At 44.9% G+C, this 23,453-nt stretch overlaps 1 protein-coding gene across 1 annotated transcript in view; it reads left to right on the top strand.

Annotated features, from left to right (window-relative positions):
* Positions 1-23,453, top strand: part of HMCN1 (hemicentin 1) — a 921,797-nt gene that overhangs the window by 175,815 nt on the left and 722,529 nt on the right. The window contains exons 20-26 of the mRNA XM_075322013.1: positions 1,008-1,120; positions 4,357-4,516; positions 9,768-9,936; positions 18,210-18,337; positions 19,585-19,845; positions 19,928-20,023; positions 21,561-21,755. Of these exons, the coding sequence (XP_075178128.1) occupies positions 1,008-1,120; positions 4,357-4,516; positions 9,768-9,936; positions 18,210-18,337; positions 19,585-19,845; positions 19,928-20,023; positions 21,561-21,755 (1,122 nt within the window). The remainder of the gene's footprint in view (positions 1-1,007; positions 1,121-4,356; positions 4,517-9,767; positions 9,937-18,209; positions 18,338-19,584; positions 19,846-19,927; positions 20,024-21,560; positions 21,756-23,453) is intronic.

Raw genomic sequence — 23,453 nt, 5'->3', positions numbered from 1 at the left:
TGGGTGACACATGACGCCACCACTATGCACCAGTGATTGGCACACTGTTGTGGATAAGCATGGCACTTCTGTAGAAAGTGCTCAAGTGGGATCCAGTCCCGTGAATAGCAAATAGTAATACCTCACCAGCAGAAATTATATATATACTGTATAACCATGCCTCACCGTGTCTTATTTGAATGATGTAGTCCGCTTTGTTTGTCTGAGTCACCAGCCACAGCTTAGACTCCGAAGCTTCTTATGCAAAAGGATAAAGTGGCGAGTCCCATAATTAAAATGTTCATCTTTATTCAGCAATTTTTTTTCTCAGTGACTAAGGGCATGCCTACCTGAAACATGTTGAGACTATAATTCAACCATCATGATGTTTTAAAAAAAAAAAATGCTGAATAAAGATGAAGATTTTAATTATGGAACTCGCCACTTTATTTTTTTGCATCAGTAATACCTGACACTCACATTACACAGCGGTGGACACTATGACTGCTAAATAGCGCTTACTTGACCTGAAGCCCTATCAGACTTTAACAGTGCACACTGATGAAGGTCCATTCTGGACCAAAACATCTGTGCTGCTTCTAGTATGGATTTTTCAATAAATAATAATTTCTTCAATTTAAGTGGCAAGTATTAAAATTTGTGACTGGAGTTAGCTGTCAGCCTCTGATTGTCTGGTGATGTGTATTGTGGAGCAGAAACCCGGAGAGTGTCTGCACCGCATTGCATCTCAGCTGAACATTTGTCCTTGGATGCACATCCTGCTGAAATAGCTGCTGGCATTGGTGGACTCCTCCCTCACCGGCCCAGTTATGGTTGCACCCTTTGCAACAATGCCCCTGGTAAAGACTATAGAATTAGCACCAAGTAAAAAGACACTTATCTCTGTCATGATAAAAAAAGACAAACAAAAGAAAAAAAAATACTCAGTTGAGCAGCCAGAGAATGATAAAATCACAATTCTGATGACAGGTCCCATTTAGCTAAAAGCTAACTTTCTTTTATTTAAGTTATTCCAATCATTCAGCATGGACCCCAAATTTTCAGTACAATAGAAGGAAATGGGATATCGCTACCTTGTAAAGCCAGTGGAGTTCCGAAGCCAGCAATCATTTGGAGAAAGGTAATTATAATACAGTAATGTGCCCTCATTTGTATTTTGTAAATGTTATAATATTAACTATTGTCAAACAAGGTCAGATTTAATTATTTAGAGAGGATACTATCTGTAGACAGCAAGGTACCTTCTAAACAAGCAGACCATTGAGGTGCCAAGAATTAGATATTAATGATCTATTCGCACGAAAGGTAATCAATATCAGATTGGTGTGGCCTGACATATGGCAGTGTACATGTGATGCCCCGGCCTATCAGGTCATCACAAGGGTGCCGTGCAATCTGCCCTTCTGCATGGTGCCCGCTCCTCCTTGGTTACAGGTGTTGGTGTTGCTACCAACAGGTATACCTAAATCCTGAGGAACACTCTGTACCACACCCACCAAACACCCATTGGGCAGCCTGAGGGGAATAGGGCCACCCAGATGGAGAGATGGAGGAGGGAGGGCAGAGATGTCAGTTGAGTAGTAGTTGAGCAGTGAGACAGCGGTGACAGGACAGGTCACGCGGTGGAGCTGGGCTCCTGTACCCGTCCCAGGTGCTAGACGTTGGCCTGGCCAGAAAGAGCTAGAACCCCGGTCGCAGGGGGTAGTGACAGGGGGCACGGTGCTTCTACAGAGAGCAGGTCGGTTGCCTTGTGCTACAACCGGGCAGGGGCCAGGACACGATAGGGTACGCGGACCCTAGGCTGGGAAGAAGCTTCATGCAGCCAGGTAATTCACCCGATGGGAACGGAGTCTTCAGGAACCGTATCCCACCCACTCCAGAATCAGGGTACTAGCGCAATGAGGGGGATAGGACTTCCCACAACCGTCCAGAAAATCCCAAGCGTGAACCCTGAGAGCAAGCTCACCCTGCTAGCCACGCAGGTAAGCGGCACCCGAGTAGTTTTAAGCCAAAGGGATCCATACGAAGGACACACAGTACCAAGGGACAAGGCTTCAGACCAACCAGTAACACCAAAGGGGCACGGACCCAGCATGCTCGACCAATGGAGACGGAGCATTCAAGAGTTTTGTTTACCTGGTGTCAGCGTCAGTGACTTTGGACTGTGTGAGTACCCGATATCCCTTCACCCCCGATGGGTTCCCCACTCCATCCATCACCGAGTCCCAGGACACCGCTGACCCTGCCCATGGAAGGGTTAACATCTCGAGCTGCCACACCATCGTCCCCGGGCTCCCCCATAAACGGCAGCGGTGGTCCCTCACGTTACTACACACCGTGGGTGTTGTCACAAACATTATCCCATTCACCACCCAAAACATCCCCCCTTTTTATGTAGCCGCGCGACACCGCCTTGGATCCGGAGACCCCTCGAGCCACTGTGGATCCGGGTCCGAGCAATCCGTCGGCTGTCGCGGGGGCGGCACATACAGAATTGTGAAATATGGCTAAATACAGTGGGTAGTGGACGTTTTATGGCAGTTGGGATCTGCAATCAGCGGGTGGGGGTGCAGGCTATTTGACCTCATCGATCTTATGCTGATGGCCTCTTCTAAGGATAGGTCATCAATCATGGATAATCACTTCATCAGTTCCTATTGAGTTTAAAAGTATATGTTAAAATCGACACATGGTTCTACGTAGCAGTGGCTGCACAGATTTATTATTTAATTCTATGTCTGTGTGAATTGGAGCATCGAGATGTAGGGTGTTATGTATGAAACACAGCGGAAGAATCCCTCTAATGATTAATCAACTGAGGGGCAGTAAGGCTTATTCTTCTTTGATATGGATTGCCATGATTTATTTGCATTTTCCAATATGACAATGGGAATATTTTTACAGTGTTCTCCAATTCTTTTACTGATGCAAAAACAAAATCTACCGACTTTTGCAACCCAGCACATTGTGTTATAAAGTTTATCACATTCACCAAAAGGTATATAGCATGTAATTGTTATTATGTATTCAGCATTGCCAATGAAAGTGACACCTTTCATTCAAAACATCCACATTTGTTCGAACAAACATGTACAGATCTAGCCTTTCATTAAATGAAATAATATTACAATATAGGAAGATCTCCAGATGCAGAACAATGGAACTCGACACCTATGACAGCACTGATGTCAACACCAGTGATACCTTCGGTGGATCACAAACTCTTTCGGAGTTGTAATTTTATAAGTTTTATATCTGTACAGCTACAAACAATTATATGAATACATTAGCAGCCATCATTGTGAACTGTAAAATGATCATTTTTGTTTTTTCCAGCTTCAAATAAATCACAGGTACATTCATTTTATACAGACACTGGGAAATGGTCTGCTACGGTATTTGTTCCAGACAATTCACAACCTCAGCTTGTTTGAAAGCGTGTCTGACTGCAACCAAGCAGAGGTGCTGTGTGTGCATCTAGATTGGTGCAAAAATAAATAAATAGATATTGGTGTAGGGTCCCCCCATGTTATGATACCCAGCCATGTTAAAGCATACAGCTAAGCCCCCAGCCGTACGCTTATCTTGGCTGTGCAGCAAAATAAGATGATCTGCATGCAGCTTTTTTTGTTTGGTTTTTTTAATTATTTAAATAAAAAATGTAAAAAACAGCATGCATTCCCCCAATTTTGTTACCCAGCTATGATAATGCCGACAGCTGGGAGCTGGTATTCTCTGGCTGGGTAAACCCATGAATATTGGGCCCCCCCCCCCCTAGCATAAAAATAGCAGCATGCAGATTCACAAGAACAATCCAAGATCTTTACCTGCCTCATCCCAATTGCCCTAGTGTGGTGGCAATTGGGGTAATGAGGGGTTAATAGCAGCTCACAGCTGCCACTAAGCCCTAAATTGCTAATGGGAGGCATTTATGAGACCCCCCATTACTAATCTGTAAGTGAAAAGAAATAAATATAAACACCAATAAATCATTTATTTGAAATAAAATAGGCCCAGAAAGTAGAGTGAGAATAGTTGTTCATCTGCATCCAGCAGCAAATCTCATGTTTAATGACTCCCCTTCTAGTCAACTGGGCATTGTCATGAGACTGCACTATGCTTGGGCAAGGTAACTTTAGAAAACTGAAAAAATAGATTTATGTGAAAATGGGAAAAGGTCAACCAGGAACGAACTGAATGGATAGAATGCTCATGATTGCTAAAAGCCAAGTCAATCTTCTGGAATGTAAAAATCATAAAGATGCCACTAACGTAATCTAATAATTTCTTTTATCTTTTTCAAAAAACTACATTTTATAATTGTTTTCACTATTTTCTTTATTGTTTTCTTATTAGAAAGGAGAGACAATCATCCCAAACAATAGTTCCGTCACAGTTGACTCCGATGGAAGTTTACTCTTGTCTTCTCCAGGAGGGGAGGATTCTGCAGAATATTCTTGTACTGCAGTGAATGCTGCGGGGTATGCAGCACGGAAAGTCCAACTTACAGTTTATGGTAAGTGGTTGTAAATCATTACCACATTCTGTGTGTAATTGATAATACCGTATGCCAATTGCTTGCAAAATGTGACATATGAGCATCATTTTAACATTTTTCCATCATTTGTGACTCTTGTAGCCAATAATTGGCTTCAGTAATGACATTTGCATGTATGACCACCGTCACTACTAAGGTCATATAATGATATGGCTGGAGCAGTAACATGAATAAATGAGATGTCACTACTTCACTATTGGCAGGGATCAACTCAACATATAATCTGTGATGTAGTAAACTTCATTATATAAAAAAGACTGAGGCAAGCATGCCTTTTTCTAAAGTATGTAGTTCTGTACAGCATCTGCAAAAAAGGTTAAAGGAAAAAAAACAAACAAAAACAAAGTAACTTTACCAGACAAATGTTTTACTACACTTAAGCCTGCTTTACACGAGTCAATCTATTGTGCGATAGCACGAGCGATCGTACCCGCCCCCGTCATTTTTGCGTCACGAGCAATCGCTGCCCGTGGCGCACAAACTCGTTTAACCCCCGTCACACGCACTTACCTTCCGGACGACCTCGCTGTGGGCGACGAACGTCCACTTCCTGAAGTGGGAGGGACGTTCGGCGTCACAGCGACGTCACACGGCAGCCAGCCAATAGAAGCGGAGGGGCGGAGATGAGCGGGATGTAAACATCCCGCCCACCTCCTTCCTTCCATTAAGCCGGCGGGTGCTGTGGGACGCAGGTACGCTGTGTTCATCGTTCCCATGGTGTCACACGGAGCAACGTGTGATGCCACGGAAACGATGAACAACCTGCACCCATGAAAATAAATGATATTATGAAAGTTAATGACGAGTACACGACTCACGATTTGTGAGCGATACTGCGTCGCTCGGAGGTGTCACACGAGACGACGTCGTGCGCTATGCCGGATATGCGTCACGAAAACCGTGACCCCGACGACATATCGTACGATATATCTTCTCGTGTAAAGCCCGCATTAGGGACATTAGGATAGGTAATCAATAGAAGATGATGGCAGTCCTCCACTAATCAGCTGTTATTACCTCCTTCGAGCTCATCGGCAGCAGCCATTAAACAGTAAGACAGAGCAGAGAGATGCCAATTAGTATACTGTATACATAGGGCCACTACAGCTGAGCAGTGAAAGCTCTAGGTCAATCCCCAAACATCTGATATTGATGACATCATAGTAGTGGAGAACACTTTACTTACAGATATGGGATAAAATATTCAAAAGAAAATTGCATAAACTTCTTACTTGTTAATATGGAGACACTTATGTCTGCATAGAAGCTGCATTCCAATTTTTAAAATGATTTATTTAAATAATTAAAAAAGGTGCATGCTGTTTCTCTTATTTTGATACACAGCTAAGATAGGCGCATGGATGGGAGCTGCAGCCTGTAACCGTATGCTATGTGTGCTGAGTATCATAATATGGGGGGACCATATGTGTCACGCTCCCCGGGTCCTCTGCTCCACTCCTCGGCTCACCTGCCACGCTCCCCGCTCTCCAGCCTCCATTGGCCGCGCTTCCCAGGCCTCCTGGTCCCCGCTCCCGGCGCCCGTCGGCTTCCCAGCCCCTGGCCGGCTCTGCTGCTTCCTCCTCTCAGCTTCCTGCCCTGGCTTCTGGCACCCGGGCCGCGCGCATGCGCATTAGGGCGCGCGCGCGGTCACTGACCCTTTCTTAAAGGGCCAGTGTCCACTGACAGGAAATGATGCACACAGGTACAGGGTACAAAGGGGATTAATGTCCAAGGGGGCGGGGCCTGTTCTTCGTGTTTCCCAAGCTAGGAGTCAGGTCTCCTTGTGTTCCTGTGAGATACTTACCTCTCTCTCTTTTAGAGCCGATCCTGCATTGCCATCCGGTCCTGCTGTATCTCAAACCCCGAACGCTGCCTATCTACCATCCTGACAGTCCGTAACATCCCGGTTCCCTGCGGTGACCCGCCATCTCGCTCCAACGGTTCCGGACCCCGCCTGACATCATCCCGGCTTCCGAACCTGAGCTCCGTCACCCGGACCACCATCAGTGACCCCGTGGTCCCAGGGACTTCTCCATTGTGTTCTAAGTGCACGGACTGTTCTGCTACCTAAAGTGCTCCGGCTACCGGACTCCGTTCCCTCTTCGGGGAGTTCGGTCCAGTGGATCCACCTCCCGGGTCTGCCCATCCATCTGGCCCTAACAATATGCCAATTTTTTTATTTATTTTTGCACCAAGCAAGACCTGGTCTGTGATTGCAAGCAGTTAGTCACGCTGTCAGGGAGGCTGGGGGCGCATCTGACTGCAATCAATTACAGACACCAGAGCTACCAGTGGGCGGGGAAAGCAGTGAATATGTATGAGGCTAATAAGCAGCTCCAGAACTAGATTGAGCAGCCCTGAAAGCAGTTCCAGCCACGCCAGAGACCAGTTATCATAATGTGTTTGCTCCAATCCATCTATCCCTTCTACTACCATTAAGCGTGGATTCTGGCCCCCTTAGGCTGGAATCACAATTGTGCGTGTAAAATCGGTCCGAGTCTCATGCTAGAAAGTAGCATGAGCTCTGTTCAAGTGTTGATCCGTGTGCAATGCAACAGCAATGCGATTATGTGATTTTTCTCATGATTTTAGTCCGTGTGCAATGCGTATGGGATGCGTTTTTATTCTCAGCAGCTATGTCATCTGCCATTCAGCCCTGCTATATGCCCGCTGACAGCAGACACAGACAGAGCCACATGGTCAGAATGAACTAGGATGAACTTCACCCGACTTCACTGTCATCCTGCGGCTTTGTCTGTGTGCCGTGGCCTGATTTTCCCCTGAGTGACAGAAGTGATCTGCGCTATCAGCGGTGCCTTCACTGAGGTTACCCGCGTCCACAGCAGAAGTCCTCCACCTGAGATCTGTGGCTGCGGGTAACCTGAGTGATGTCATCGCTGATAGCGCGACTCACTTCAGTTGCTCTGTGGAGCTCACAGAGAGCGGTCGTGGTCTGTGTCCGCTCTCTGTCAGCTTCCGATGTAGCAGAGCTGAAAGCGTCGTGGGACCTCTGTGGATTACGTCGGACCTGGAGGGGTATTTGGGGACTTTAATAAAATGATGAAAGAGGTTGTTGTTTTTTTGTCATTTATGACAAATAAAGGATTTTTTAGATGTGTTTGTTTATTTTCTTTAACAGGTTATGGAAGGTATCTTGGGGAGACACCTGCCATGATTAACCTAGAACTTAGTGGCAGCTATGGGCTGCTGCCATTAACTCCTTATTACCTCGATTGCCACTGCACCAGGGCAATTCGGGATGAGCCGGGTACAGTGCCGGGACTGTTGCATCTAATGGATGCAGCAATTTCGGGCAGCTGCAGGCTGATATTTTTAGGGTGGGGGGCTCCCCGTAACGTGGGGCTCCCCATCCTGACAATACCAGCCTCCAGCCGTATGGCTTTACCATGGCTGGTATCAAAATTGGGGGGGACCGCACATCGTTTTTTTAAATTATTTATTTATTTATTTTACTGCACGATATAGACCCACCCACTGGCAGCTGTTATTGGTTGCAGTGAGACAGCTGTCACTCATCGTGGGGGCATGTCTGACTGCAACCAATCATAGGCACTGGTGGGCGGGGAAAGTAGTGAATACGTGATGGAATAATGAGTGGCCGGCATTTTCAAAAGAGAAGCCGCCACAGTGTGAATGCCGTGCAGCGCCGCGCCGTTGATCGTGGATCGGTGAGTATGAGAGAGGGGGTGGGAGGGAGAGACCGACATGGACAGAGAGAGAGATAGAGACAGAGAGAGAGACCGACCAACAGATCGACCGACCGACAGAGACAGAATAGAGACCGAGAGGGAGAGACCGACTGACAGAGATAGAGATTGACCGACATTGTCAGATCTCACTCATTTCCAGTGTTTTCTGAAACATGCGATAAATGTATTTAGAAAAATGGATGTCACTAGGATGGTGTTTGTGCCGTCCGTGTGACATCTGTTTATTTACCCGCTCCCATAGAGTTTCATTGGACAGACTCGCACGAGAAACTCACCAAAACGCAGCATGCTGCGATTTTTTTCTCAGTCCGACTTGGACTGAGAAAAAATAGCAGATGGGAGATGCCTCATTGATTAACATGGGTCCGAGTGCAATACGAGAATTAATCGCAAGTGTGAAGCCGACCTTAGACGTATATTGGTACCAGCGTCTGGCCAGATATACATGATCAATTCTGGTCCTGAACCGTTTTTTTTTGTATTTTTTGAAAATCTGGTTAGATCTGTCGAGCCCTGGTATCTACGAGTCCGCCCATCACTAGTTGGTAATGTGTGCATTTACGTAGCTTTTTACACTTTTTAAATTACATGATTTTGATTTTTTTTGTAATGTTTGTCCCCGCTTAAAAAAAATAACATAATAGTAAATACAATACAACTGCTTGTAAGTGATGAGCGAGCACTGCTGGGAGCTCGGTACTCGCAACAAGCATTTGGATGCTCAGCCGGGCTTGACTCATTTAGCCACAATAAGGAATGTTCAAATATATCTAGTAAAATCACTGGTGTTAAAAAAAAATTAAGTGAACATAGTCCAAAATCAAGTAGTCATGATTGTAAATATATTAATAGCTACCTAGTGATATGATGCTAAATTACATGTGCTACAACAGTGACAATAAATAAATACATAGGTAAATTATTATAACGTCGTTCATGTGCATAAAACACATTTATTACATCTATAAACCATGAATAAAATCCATAAAATGGGAAAACATAGTGAAAAGATTATTGTAAGATAGTACAAACAGGAAGGAGGAGGCTTGGCAGAATGAACAGATGTCCATTGCATGGACTCGATACGCCATATTGGATATGTGGTGAGTAAAAAATGAGCTTTATTCTTCAGTTAAGAGCATGTACACAAGACACATGGACAGGAACGATTCCAATCTGATGTGTTTTGGATACACGTGGTAGCCATATTTATAGTATAGTTAGTATAATCCTCACACCATTACTGTAGTGCTCAATGCGCGTTTCGCCGATGGCTTTGACAAGGGGGCTCCTTTTTTGTCAATGTTCTTGAATTTAATATAATAAAATTTATACTTAATATAAGCCATTGTATGTAATGTTTAGAAGTTTATATAGTTTGTTTTAACATGCAAATTTCATTTACATAGTAAAATCAATACTAAATGCCATTGTCATGAAAACAACTTCTCAGATGACCAGTCTGGTTTTTCTTTTAGTTAAACCACGAATTGTGAACACAGATATAAAAGGAGGATCCAATAGTCCCACTGAAATATCTGTAAAAGTCGGTGATAATGTGATACTTCCATGTGAGATAAAAAGTGTTCCACCACCATTTATAACATGGGCAAAGGAGACGCAGCTAATTTCACCATTTTCTCAGAGGTATGGTAACACATTTAATGTTTTATTTGCATGCAATAATGTGCAGAGACCAAAGGATCCACTAAGTGGCATTTTTAAACAGGATGACACTATTATTGGGTCACTATTGAATAGCAATAGTAATCCGCAAGGTTTGCCTGGGGCAGTATCTTTCAGTCACTTTATGGATGCTATGTGTGGTTTTGGTGTACAGATATATTTAGTAGCAGCATGGTGGCATTTTATATATTTATATTGTAGTAATATGTGGCTATAATGTAGTTGTGTTATTTGGTCCTTTTAAGTCATATTATATGGTAACTTTACTACTTTATTATTTACAGTCTGTACAGCACAGTAGAGCAGAATCTACTGAGCAGTGTAGATGTGACTGCTTTCCCCACAAACACCAGCAGCCACATAGTCTTACGCTTGGGTTGAACACTTATTGGCTACTCCTTGCACAGTGGCACTAGGCTAACATGCTATATACAATATAGTAGTCTTTGCTAAACCAAAGATGAGACTGCCGCTGTCTGGGGAATAGGATATCCCAGTCTCCTATCTAGAAGCAGTCACTTTGGGGTTCCATAAGTATATAACCAGATTCATGGAAATTATGGTGAGGGAGAACTTAGTGAGTGAATGACTGTATGGGCATAAGCACATGTTAATTACCATAGTTCCTGTATTTTTGGTGCTTTTTTCTGCTCAGTTTTCTCATAAAAATTGAAGTGTTTCCTGGTACCAGAGAAACTGTTGGGGTTCCTGAAGTCTCATGCACATTACCTACTTTTTGCTTGCAGATTTCAAGCAGCATCAATCACATTATTTTTTTCAGTGTTTTTCAATCATTCCAATACGAGAAAAAATGCAAGTAAAAAACTTATCAAAGGCGCAAGTAAAAACACAGCAAAAACATGTATATTACCCTGCGTTTTTCCTTCTAGACTGCTTTCACACTACATTTTTTTAACATGCGTCATGAACTATTTTTTAATGCAAAAACGGATCCAGTGCAAATGCGTTTTCATTTCAATGCATTTGCAATGTATTCGCGTCAACATGCGTTCACCTGCGTTTGCGTGCGTTTATAGTGAGGATCCAGTGACTTGCAGTTTTTTAACTTTTTTCAAAAACGCTACTTGTAGCGTTTTTGAGCTGCGTCCAAATACTGCAAATCGCTGGATCCTGACTAAACAGCACGCAAACGCATGTGAACTCTGGCATGCTGATAGACAGGATTCTGCTTGCTCTACTGAGCATGCCCAGAAACCAGCCTGGCGTGATCAGTCTCTCTCTCCCCCTCCCTCTCTCCCCCTCCCTCTCTCCCTTCCTCCTCTCTACCTCTCTCCTCTCTCTCTCCCCCACCTGAGAGCGGCTGACGCTCGTAACCAAGGTAAATATTGGGTAACTAAGCAAAGCGCTTCTTAGTTACCCGATGTTTACCTTGGTTACGTGTGAAGGGAGCCGGCTCTTAGCAGCTGCGGATGCTCGTAGCCAAGGTAAATATCGGGTATCCAAGCAAAGCACTTCCCTTAGTTACCCGATGTTTACCTTGGTTACAGCTTACCGCAGCTGTCAGATGCCGGCTCCCAGTCTGTCACGTCCAGTTCCCCTCACTCCCGATCACATGACTCCAATGCCCGCCCATAAACTTCAAGTGACAGGATCCTGCAAAATATCACATGCGTTTGCATGTGATTTTTATTGCAAAAACAGAATCCGCTTTTGCAGCAAAAAAACGTTCATGACGCATGCTAAAAAAACGTAGTGTGAAAGCAGCCTAAGAGACACATTTTTGTTGCAGAATTGTCTGCAGCAAATACTTGATTGCCCTACTGCAGAGGCTTCCCCAACCGTCTCATTAAACCCCCCCCCCCCAAAGCATAAAACCCCCTTTTTTCCCAACTATTAATGAACACGTAACACCATTATTTGGCTAAATTGGCCAAATCGGCCCGGTTTATTAACAAACAATACACATAAAAAAACTTATAAAATTTATAAATAACCATTTATAAACAAATGCAAAGGCGGTTCTTGGAGCCTCAAAGCCTGACGGACACCAAATATTGTTATGAAATCATCCGGCATATTTGCCCCCAGCCACGACCACAAGCTCGGGGGCACCAGTGTTGCCGGAAAACCTTGTACCTAACCGACTCTCAGGGGACCCCACCCCTGAAGAGCCCCCAAGTCCGCCAGGCAATTTATCATAGCAGAATAAATGAAGGGGGTGGTCCCCATCTATCTGATGTACCACCCCCACCCCAACATTTCCACCATCTCCAAGAACCCCCATCTATCCGATGTACCACCACCACCCCAACATTTCCATCATCTCCAAGAACCCCCCTCACCACCGTCATCACGAGCATTACCTGATACCTCATAATAAAAGTCACCCCACCAATATTAGAGCCCGCTCCACACCTTCCTGAATGCTCAAGGCCCACAAATCTATACCCATGGCAGTCAAATGCACGCCATTTGACCACCAAAAATGTCCTTCCCCCGACTCCAAGTCCCTGTGCCGAACCACAATTCCTCCATTCCTGGCCACAAAGTTCCCAACCACACTGTTGACCTTTATTTTGGTCTTGTCAATCCTCTCCAGTGACAGAGCCCCTGCCATACCTTCCTTGGAACAATGTCTGACCAAACCACACTGAGTTTAGGGCAAATTGCTAACAAACGGAATGCCGATATATCCGTGTTCGCAAACAATGCTCCTCTCTCGTATCTCCGAACCCAGCAGACCGCTGTGTCAAACGATGTATACACCACAGAACAAAGTTCCGAGTTTATGCCATCATTCACAGACAAACCCTTTGGGAACGACAAATGCTGAATGAGCCGAAATTTGCTCAGCTCCTTTTTAGGGACAACACCTAATGGTGACACAACCAAATCCGAAATGGGGGGAATTGCAAACGGACCTGCCATCCGACCACAAGCAACCTCGCCTAAGAGTTTTTTGGGCACCACCTCCGGATGCTGACGCGCCGACAACAAATTTTTTAACTGAAAAGGAACAACATGAGGAGGGGAGGGCATTCTAAAACCAACACTAAAACCAGCTTCCAGTAACGCCGCCTTATCCCGCTTAGGGTATCTATCTAGATAAGGGACCATCTCGTGAAGCCTCACCAAACTCACCCCCTTTTGCAGGATCTCCCCCGGACTTAGCCTTTCCTTTCTTGAAGCAACAAGATGCACCGTGAGAGGGACCTTCACAACCGGAACACTGATGCTTTTAAACTTGCAGGAGCTTCCAAACTTGCACTGGCCATCATTAAACTGCCAGCACACCCCTGACTTCGCTCCAACACTCCCTGCCTGGGTTCTCGCTCCCACAACAGCATGTTGGCCAGCCGATCCAGCCCCCATGAAAGGGCTGACCATAGCTCGCAGGTGCCATGACCTTCAACCATAGCCCAATGTCTTTTTGATCCCAGCGGATGCTGGGCCGCACTGCTTTCTGCTGCCTGAATTTCTCATCGTACCGCAACCAAGTCTGACCGCCATAAATCCTATGGGCCTCTGCTATAGCATCCATATAGCATAACAGCCCCGAACAATTATCGGGCGCCTTTTCACCAATAATGCTAGCTAGAATCGCAAAAGCCTGCAGCCAGTTAGCAAACGTCTGAGGGATCAGCCTCCACCTCCGCTTTTCTTCCTCCTCCTTCTTGCTATTGTGACGCCCTGGCAAAACCAGGTAGTCACAAATAGGCCCCCGCATAACACCATCCCCCACTTAGGAAACACACAGCCAACCTAAAACCCTAGTCACCCCCCCCTTAGGGAAAGATAGACACACCAGTGGGCATGACAAGGCAGTTGGACACGCCCACCCAGGGGTCCAGACAGCCCGAGGCAGGAAAACAGTAGAGAGTTAAGTTTTGGAGTTCAAGGGGAGAGGAGTGTGGGCTGGAGCTAAGTGTAGCTCCAGCAATGAAAGGTCAAGTTGAACGGTACCAGGGTAGGAGCCCTGGTGCCTTTGGCTAGGAGGCAGATGGTGGTCTCCGTCAGCAGGAGACGGGAAGATGGCTCGGCAGAATCGAGGTGGACCGGGACAGGGTTGTAGCCCGCCGGTACTGACACATGGAACCGACCCAGAAACCGGAGCACAAAGGGGGGTACACGGACCCTGAAGCCAGGACCGGAAACAAGCGGCCTGGTTAATTAACCAATTGAGGCCAGGACTAGAGGTTCTGTCCCACCCAAAGTCCCTCATAGAAGACAACAGCCCACCGATAGGGATAAGAGGTCACCGCCAGGGCCCATAGATCCCACGGGCCAGCCTCTGCGGGCACGGCTCCTTAGGCCACATCCAGCCGGGAGTGGACTCCTGAGTTCCAGACTAGGAAGTCTATCTTACAGAAAACAGTGCAGAGGAAAAGGATAGAGATCACCAGCCCGGGTGGGGACCCGAATGCAACCGGCCGTGGCACCGGCCACCAGCACCTTGGTTTACCAGAGACTTGTGTGATTTATTGACTGTGAGTAATCAAATCTCCCCCTTGCCATCGCTATACCCTGCATCAGACACTGGGCCCCGGGGCAACCATCCCTACCCACGGAGGGGTTAACATCCAGCTGCCGCTATATCTCCCCCGGGTGCCCCATCACAGCAGCGGTGGTGTCCCAACTCACCACACACAGTGGGTGGCATCACGAACTAAATACGGCCTAGCCCGTACATCTACGCCCCCCCATTTTATTCGACGTGTCCGGAGACCCTAGAGCCACCCCCTTAGGCAGTCCGGATCCGAGAAGCGGCGGCTGCTGGCACGGGGGCGGCACACTATCATCCTTTTTCTTCTTATCTAAATTAAATTTCTCCAAAGTAAGGAGGGAAAAGATCTCCACATACTAATCCTTCCAAATCTTTTCTTTCACTTCCTTCTTCAGATGCTCCCCCAGAGGGCCCTCAAAGCAGGCATACACCTCCCCTCTGTCCCTATCATCTAAAATAATCCTGTAACCCTCCTTATCCTTCTCTGTTTGCATGGGTACTGCCGCCCCATCCCCCGGAACCAGCTCCCTTCCCACCTGAACAACAGCCGGTGCTGCCACCATGGAACTCAGGACCCATGCCGGGATGGGAGACCCGACCAGCCCCTGTCTCGCCCTATCCAGCCCCTCTAACAACTCCTGCACACCCCCTAACACATTGCTAAGGCTACCGATATGGAACTTAGCCGTGCTCGTCCCAGCAACCCTCAGACCCCCCCATGATGCCCTGAGCCTGACTAACACTCGCCCACAGGGAAACTAAACTAGGTGAGGACGTACATAACATAGAGGCATACTCACCAGGCTGCGTTGGTACATGAGACTCACCAGCCGAAACCCCTGATTCCAGATGACGATCACCTCCTGAATGGCCCAGCACTAAAGCTGCTTCGGCAGCTTGACCAAGGGGGACTTGGGAGCCTGCCATGCTCGAACCTGGTCGGATGACCAAGGAGTGGACCGGATGTTGGGATGCAGCCTGACTCGCCCCCGATGCCGACCATGTCTGTGAAGGCGACCGTGAAGGCGACCTTCTCCCAGATGCTGGGCCCTGCAGTGCGGGCGAATTTTACCGCGTCGCTGACCTCCCTGACGGCGACGATCTCCTCCTCCATGAAGGTGACCTGTGCCTGGACCCCGACCTCTTCTCTGGCGATGACATCCTCGCCTGCAATAACCCACTCCCGGCAGGAGACTCCAACCCGGCAAGTGATGTCCTCCTGGGAGATGGACCCTGCACTGGCACCACAAATGATATTCCTGGAAGGGATGACCTCCAGAATTCAGGCCCCAGGGGCCCTGCAGCACTCACAGGTCCACGCAGTCTAGCAGTCCCCTCGACAGGAGCATCGCCAGGATGGACCGCCGCCATTTCTTTGTAGTCCCGGGCAGTAGAAGTAGCGGTCACTTAATCCCTGGAGGGACCACCCACTGCCACAGGTCCTGACCGCCTAGCAGGATTCCTCCCTCGCCTGCCCCTGCGGGCAGAAGCGAATGGATTTTACTGCGATGAGGGTCCCCGGAGGGGCTCCTACAGCGCCGCTGAGGACCAGGAGCCACATCGGGTGAGAACTGCTCCAGTGCTCTCACCCTGCGCACACTCCGATGTGGAGGGGGGTCAGCAACAGTCACCGCTTCCGGACCTCCCAAGATCTCCCGGATCGCCATCCTGACCGCCGCTCTATCCGAGCCGCCAGCAGCAGCAACACGAAGCTGCTCCAGGATTTCATTAATCGTCGCCATCAGGTCAGGGGGAGATCAGGTGAGGTGACACAGGGACCTTTCACTAATGGTACCTCGCACCGAAGTGGTGCCCCCCCCCCTTTCCCTGCACATATACTGTATATATAACATCCCACCCACCCCTTTTACCTCCCCAGGCCTTATAACCCACCCTTAAACTATTGACCCCACAAAAAGAGTGCTCTTTCCCTGTACTAAAATTAACCCCTTCGTTGCCCTGCAAAGGAGAGTTATGGGTCACTACGTCCGTGGCTCTGCCTTGGCGCCGTTCTGCTTTAACATGTGCAACAATGAACAGGACATGTATTATTGTACAATGGCACTTAAAACTGAAGGTACCAGAATCATGATGAAATGGGAGAGCATCAAACCTCAAAGGAAATACAAAATATATGTAGTTTCCAGATCAGACCCCCAAATTTAAGAGCTCCTTGCACAGAAAGTGAATTTGCTAAGAAACGACATTTTCTTCGACTCAGCTGCTGGGCCCTCCACACATTCTCATTAAGAACGTGCTGCTGCGCTTAGCACTATAGCTATTTTCACTGTTTTATCCTGCTAAGTGGCACTTTACCCCCGCACTCCCATGGTAAATTTGCAGAGCTCTATTTAGGTAAATAGGGTTTTGGTTCAGTTTCCTCACAGCCGATGGTCAGCAGTCTGCAGACTATGGACCAGACACCACAATTTATTCAAATCCCAAACTAGACTCTAAAATTAATTGAATCCCCAAAATGAATCAAGCCCCTGAAAAGTTATTTCTTTTATACTCATCACTATATGCCTAAATTAATAGGAACTCCACATTAGACCTCAAAATTCTTTTGGACTCCAAAGTACAGTACAGACCAAAAGCTTAGCCACAAAGAGTTTTCTTAATTTTCATGACTCTGAAAATTGTAGATTCTCATTGAAGGCATCAAAACTATGAATTAACACATGTGGAATTAAATACTTAATAAAAAATTGTTAACTTCTTAAAGTAATGATGGCCACTCGTTTTTCTTTATTTAGCTGCTTTTTTCTTGCCATAATACAGTCTATTCAGTAGGACTATCAGCTGTGTATCCACCAGACTTCTGCACAACACAACTGATGGTCCCATCCCCATTTATAAGGCAAGAAATCCCACTTATTAAACCTGACAGGGCAGACCTGTGAAGTGGAAACCATTTCCGGTGACTACCTCTTGAAGCTCATCAAGAGAATGCCAAGATTGTGCAAAGCAGTAATCAAAGCAAAAGGTGGCTACTTTGAAGAACCTAGAATATAAGACATATTTTCAGTTGTTTCACACTTATTTGTTAAGTATTTCATTCCACATGTGTTGATTCATAGTTTTGATGCCTTCAATGTGAATCTACAATTTTCAGAATCATGAAAATAAAGAAAACTCTTTGAAAGAGAAGGTGTGTCCAAACTTGTGGTCTGTACTGTACATGAAGCAGAATATAACTGAAGAACAAGGAGCAGAGAAACTCATTTTGGTTATACCCTTCTATAATTATAAGAAAGGGATGCTCATTAGTTAAACTGGACTTCATGTTGATTATGTGGCCTCATCATCCCACTTTCCATTAGCCCAGTTGATATTTGCCAGAAACGTTTATGGCCAGTTGGCTGTGGCATGGAAGTTACATTCTTTCCATTCTCTATAGTAGACATGTGCAAGGTAAGGCCAAACTTATTGCCCATAACAATAAAGGGCATTGTATATGAGGACTTGTACTTTGTCTTCTGTTACCGCCACCTTTTTATGGGCGGTATATGACTATAATTGCCATTCATCCAGCTTCCAGGAAATGGCCATCAGGAACAGAAGGAACTTTTCAAGCCCTTCTGCCAATGCATTATAGCAACCAGCTGTGGCACAGTAGACAGCTTTCAGTCTATTAATTAATCCAATATATATAGAATATGTTTAGAAAATTGAGTAAAATAAATTGTTCAATAATAATTCATTTTAAATTGGAGAATAGGATTTATAGAATAAATTACATTCTGATTTCTGGTTCTGACTGTTGCAGACACAATATCCTTCCATCAGGGTCAATGAAGATATTTGAGACTAGAGTTACAGACACCGGGTTGTACACTTGTGTGGCCACCAATATAGCAGGAAATGTAACACACACTGTAAAGCTCAATGTTTACGGTAAGTGTTGTGTCTTATCCATTATTAAACCCTTCATCTGTCCATTGGATAATAATTCTATAGTCTTTTTTATCATATATGTTGGAAAGGGACAAGGATAAACAGGAGGATCTGACAAACCTTTGCCCAGGGAAGCTGAAAAACGTTGTCCTTTCTCTCCTTTTCTTCACATCAGAAACGTTTACTCCAACCATTAATTTGTTCCATTGTAACCAAACTAAGACAAAAAGGATACAAATATTTTTTGCTGCCTTTTTATAGCTGCATTACACCCTGAAATATCTATATCTATATACAGGCCATACTTACTGACACAAGGTAAATGCAGACTGACTATATAATATTATATGGAGGTAGCTGCAATACCCACTCACATATAATACCTATCACTTTGGTGATGGATGCTGAGAATCATTAATGGACACAAAAATAGTCTTTTGAAGGATGCTGGCAGCACAATTTTCTTTGTAATTGGGCCCTACAAGCCTAGACCCCATGTGTCAGTAATATGATAAAAATGTGATTTTCAGTATTTTTTTTTAATTTTAAGATAAGAACTCACAAAACACTGAGGATATTGGCATGGGTTCTAAGTTGCCATATTTTGGCCAATATATCATCTAATTTATGATATTTATAATTTTTGCAGGCGGCAGCTATTCCTTGTGATTTTATTTACACCTTATAAGCTTTATTATTGTGCATTCTTCATAGGTGTGTGACTACCCATGTCACCTCCATCACATACCATTGGGGTCTGCCTCTTCTGTAGTATCCCAGTGTTTTAACCTCGTGTCCATAAACCTGTACTTTTTCAGCCTTTTACAAATTTTAAACATAGAAATGCCAATGGCAAACTATTACAATTTGAGAGTCTTCAGTGGTTGATGGCTCTGGCTAACTTAAAAGATGGTAATATAGTAAATATCAAGCTTTACGGATTCCAAAGATCCTTTTATCAGTCACAGGTAAAGGTTTGTGAACTCCTTGAAGACTCAGGACTCTCAAATTTTAATTTTTATCTATCCACTGGCAAGCAAAGTATACATATATCATTTTCCTAATGCCAAATTTAAATATCAGTCAAGTTGCCATTTTGAAAAGTTACATGAGACATTAATACCTATACTCAAAAATCTATTATATTTAGATAAGGCAAAATAGGGGGGGCAGGGAAAGTATTGAGTTATTACCATTTTAATTATAATTGTCATAATTTTTACCTGTTTTTATGTTGTATTCTTAAGTTCCACCAAAAATCCAAAGAGGCCCTAAAGTCATAAGAGCAAATGTTAATCAAACTTTTGAAATCTCATGCTCAAGCAATGGCATCCCACTACCCACAACAAGCTGGTTTAAGGATGGCAGAATCCTAGAGCTGAATGAAAGACCAAAGGATACCACCTTCAGAGTGGATAGCGCAGAACTTTCTGATGCCGGGCTGTATACTTGTATTGCTAATAATATTATTGGTCAAGACAGTGCAAATGTAACAGTTGAGATTCGAGGTAAACCAATTATGACTATTCAGTCTAATCATTATCTGGTTTCTTGGTTTTAATGACTTCTTGGTATAATATTTCATTATAGCACCTCCTACTTTATCCAACCTGGAACCTCCTTATGATAAACCAAACCAGGAGAGGATTTCCAACCAGTGGGTTGCATTCCCTTGTTCAGCAAAAGGTATAGATCATCTGATTTTTTAATTTGTTGCACTACTGTTACAAACCAGTAATATTTAAAGGGAATATGTCATCAGTTTTTTCATATCTGAGAAACTAGAACCTTTCACAGTGCCTTTTCGGCATTCTGAAAAGGTGTATATTATCTCCTTACTCCCCCTGTATATTTCCAAAAACCTTTTTAAATTCTCCTGTGCTCTAGGTAAATCTGGACGGTCCGGTCTGATATGCATTCTTGGTGCAGCGCCTTTACCTCCTCTCTGCTGCTGATCACCAGCCTCTTGCTTTGATTGATATGAATGACGCCTCCAATGTGAACCATATAGTCAGGCAAAATCTCAAGTTTGCGCAGACATTGTGAGCTCACGCATATGTAATTTGCTCTGTCTTACTGTGGACAGAGCCTAAAACATAAGTGTATTTGTGTCATCCATATCGCCAGGCAAAATCTAGTACCTGCGCAAAGACATTGCTGGCTCATGCATGCGCACTATGGTCCGTCCTACTGCAGGCAGAGTCTAAAACATAAGTGTGCATGCGTTATTCACATAGTCAGACGAAATCTAATACCTGCACAGAGGCATCACTGGCTCGCGCATGTGCACTTTGCCCTACTGCAGGCAGAGCCTTAAACATAAGTGCACATTAATGGGTTTGCGATGTCTCTGCGCAGGCGTGACATTTTGCTTGGCTATGTGGCTGGTGCATGAGATGCCATCCACGTCAGTCAATCAGCAGTGAATGCCAAGAGTGTGCAAAGCAGTAATCAAAGCAAAAGGTGGCTACTTTGAAGAACCTAGAATATAAGACATATTTTCAGTTGTTTCACACTTTTTGTTAAGTATTTCATTCCACATGTGTTAATTCATAGTTTTGATGCCTTCAATGTGAATCTACACATTGCTGTACATGCAAGAAAGCACACATAGGAGAAATAATTCCAGAAATGAAACTGTGCTGAAACGCAACAGCATTGTGGAACACATGCTCTCACTTTCTCAACAAATTGCCCGTGCCACACAAACGATGGGGGCGAGTGCGATCGCAAATGCGATCGCACGACATATCGACACATGTAAAGTGGGCTTTATACAGAGCTCATGAATATGCTGGACTACCTGCAGCAAGACAAGTAGTCCTGTAATGATAATCTGCTGTGATTAATCAGTGATTTTATCAAAACTATATTAAGCAGCCCAATAAGTGACACATCACTGGATTCAGGGTTTCTGCCACTACATTATGCTGCTTTTAGATTAGGCAGCGAAAACCGGGTGACAGATTCCCTTTAAATAAGGATTAAGTTTCAAAACCATATTAGGAGATTTAAAGTTAAATAGAGAAATAAAGATTGCAGACTGAAGCATTTGGTAACCATTTTAACTAATAATATTCATTGTCATGTAAACATTTTTTTAATAATGTCAAAGGTGCTCATAGCTTTTGAATGTACTTTCAGACCTCTACCTGATCTCTTGGATTCCTCTGATGTTATTAAATCACACAATTCCATTATATTTTTACATTGTCTTAACAAGGTACTCCAAAACCGGTGATCAGATGGCTACACAATAACAAGGAATTAGCAGGAACAGAACCTGGCATCAACATTACAAAGGATGGTACATTGCTCATCGTCAGTTCCTTGACACCATATGACAATGGAGAGTACAAGTGTGTGGCTACAAATGAAGCAGGGATAACAGAAAAGAAATACAACCTGAAAGTCCATGGTAAATATTAGTCATGTTAATCACTCTTTGTATTATAGATTGTTTCATGGTTCATTGGAATTTTCCACTGTGTGCAAAAATAGTTGTGGGTCCCAAACACTACACGTCTTCAAGGTAGAGATGATTTAACCATGACTGCCAGGACCCAAACACCACCTTTTCCCCCCTAGAAAGACACCACACAGTTCATTATAAGTTAATTTACTTTTATTTTCACTTATGGAGAGGCATAGGGAAAAAACACTCTCATCTTTTACTTTGGCGTAAATTATGGTCGCAGCTTTCAAATTAGGCATTACCAGCCAACACCATGGGGTTTTGGGAAATTTTCCGCCACCGGCCGTCCGGTGCGGGTATTTCACCACCACTTTTCCTACCCCTTCCGCTGCTGCGACTTAACACAAAGACACTCCACAAAAACTCATAAAACAAAGGGGAGGGAGGGTGGGAAACAGGTCCGGGTCCAGGAACAAAGAGACCGGAAGCTGGGCAGCGCAGTGACATATATCCGATCAGGTCATACCACAGGAGCCGGGGGTAGCTGGTGAGTCTTTCCAGGGGGAGAAACCACCTAACATTAGCATAGGAAGCCTGCAGTCAGGTGGCAGCATCTCAAATTTTGGCTGCAGTGCCCCTCAGACTGCCAGGACCCAAACACCACCTTTTCCCCCCTAGAAAGACACCACACAGTTCATTATAAGTTAAATTACTTTTATTTTCACTTATGGAGAGGCATAGGGAAAAAACACTCTCATCTTTTACTTTGGCGTAAATTATGGTCGCAGCTTTCAAATTAGGCATTACCAGCCAACACCATGGGGTTTTGGGAAATTTTCCGCCACCGGCCGTCCGGTGCGGGTATTTCACCACCACTTTTCCTACCCCTTCCGCCAAGGAGCAGCACAGCGCTAGCAAGCTGCGACCCCCCCCAAAAAACCACAATACCTGAGCCATCTCCTCGCACATTCCCACTATCAACCCATCCGAAACCGCATCATTGAAGATGCACCCGCTCCCTCATAAGGACAGCAAAGTAAATACCTTCCAGCTGGCGGTACCACACCAATTTTTTCTTTTTTTTTTTTTTTGTTAATTATATATATATATTTTACACAATCAACTTAGGTAGGCACTGGTTGCCCATGCACCAAGGACAGCCCCGTAACACATCCTTCCTTTTATACGTTCCAATATGAGCTGAAAATCACCTCTGCCTTGCCCATCTTAAATTAGGAAAATAACAGGAAAAGGTGTACCATCTCTGACCGGATGAGGGTACGAGGCAAAGCGCAGCTAGGTTGCAGGAGACCAAATCTGTGACATCTACTTGTGTCGCCAAGTCAACTGTGGAGGGCGGCTCACCAATCCTGAACACCTCAGGTAGCACACTCAGCTCAACCAGCTCCCGGCAACTTCTCCAATCACATCCAGGCCAATGGAAACCACGGACCAACCGCCAGAGCGAGGATCACCTTTTCCCGCTGCCCGAAAAGTATGGGCATGACCTAAGCTTGAAACCTAGGCCGACTTACATCTGAAAAGGAAAACATTGTCAGAAAGGAAAAACTCTTGAAACCATCAAAATTCTCTTAACCAGCAGACCCCCTTTCCCTTGGGGTTGATTTGGCAAAAACTCGCGTTTTTTTTTGTTTTTTTAATACACAAATCTGGAACGTATGTAATGTTACGCTAGCCTAT

Source organism: Anomaloglossus baeobatrachus, chromosome 8 (genome assembly GCF_048569485.1).
Source record: "Anomaloglossus baeobatrachus isolate aAnoBae1 chromosome 8, aAnoBae1.hap1, whole genome shotgun sequence".
In the NCBI taxonomy this organism is placed as follows: domain Eukaryota; kingdom Metazoa; phylum Chordata; class Amphibia; order Anura; family Aromobatidae; genus Anomaloglossus; species Anomaloglossus baeobatrachus.
This window is presented reverse-complemented; position numbering and strand designations above follow the sequence as displayed.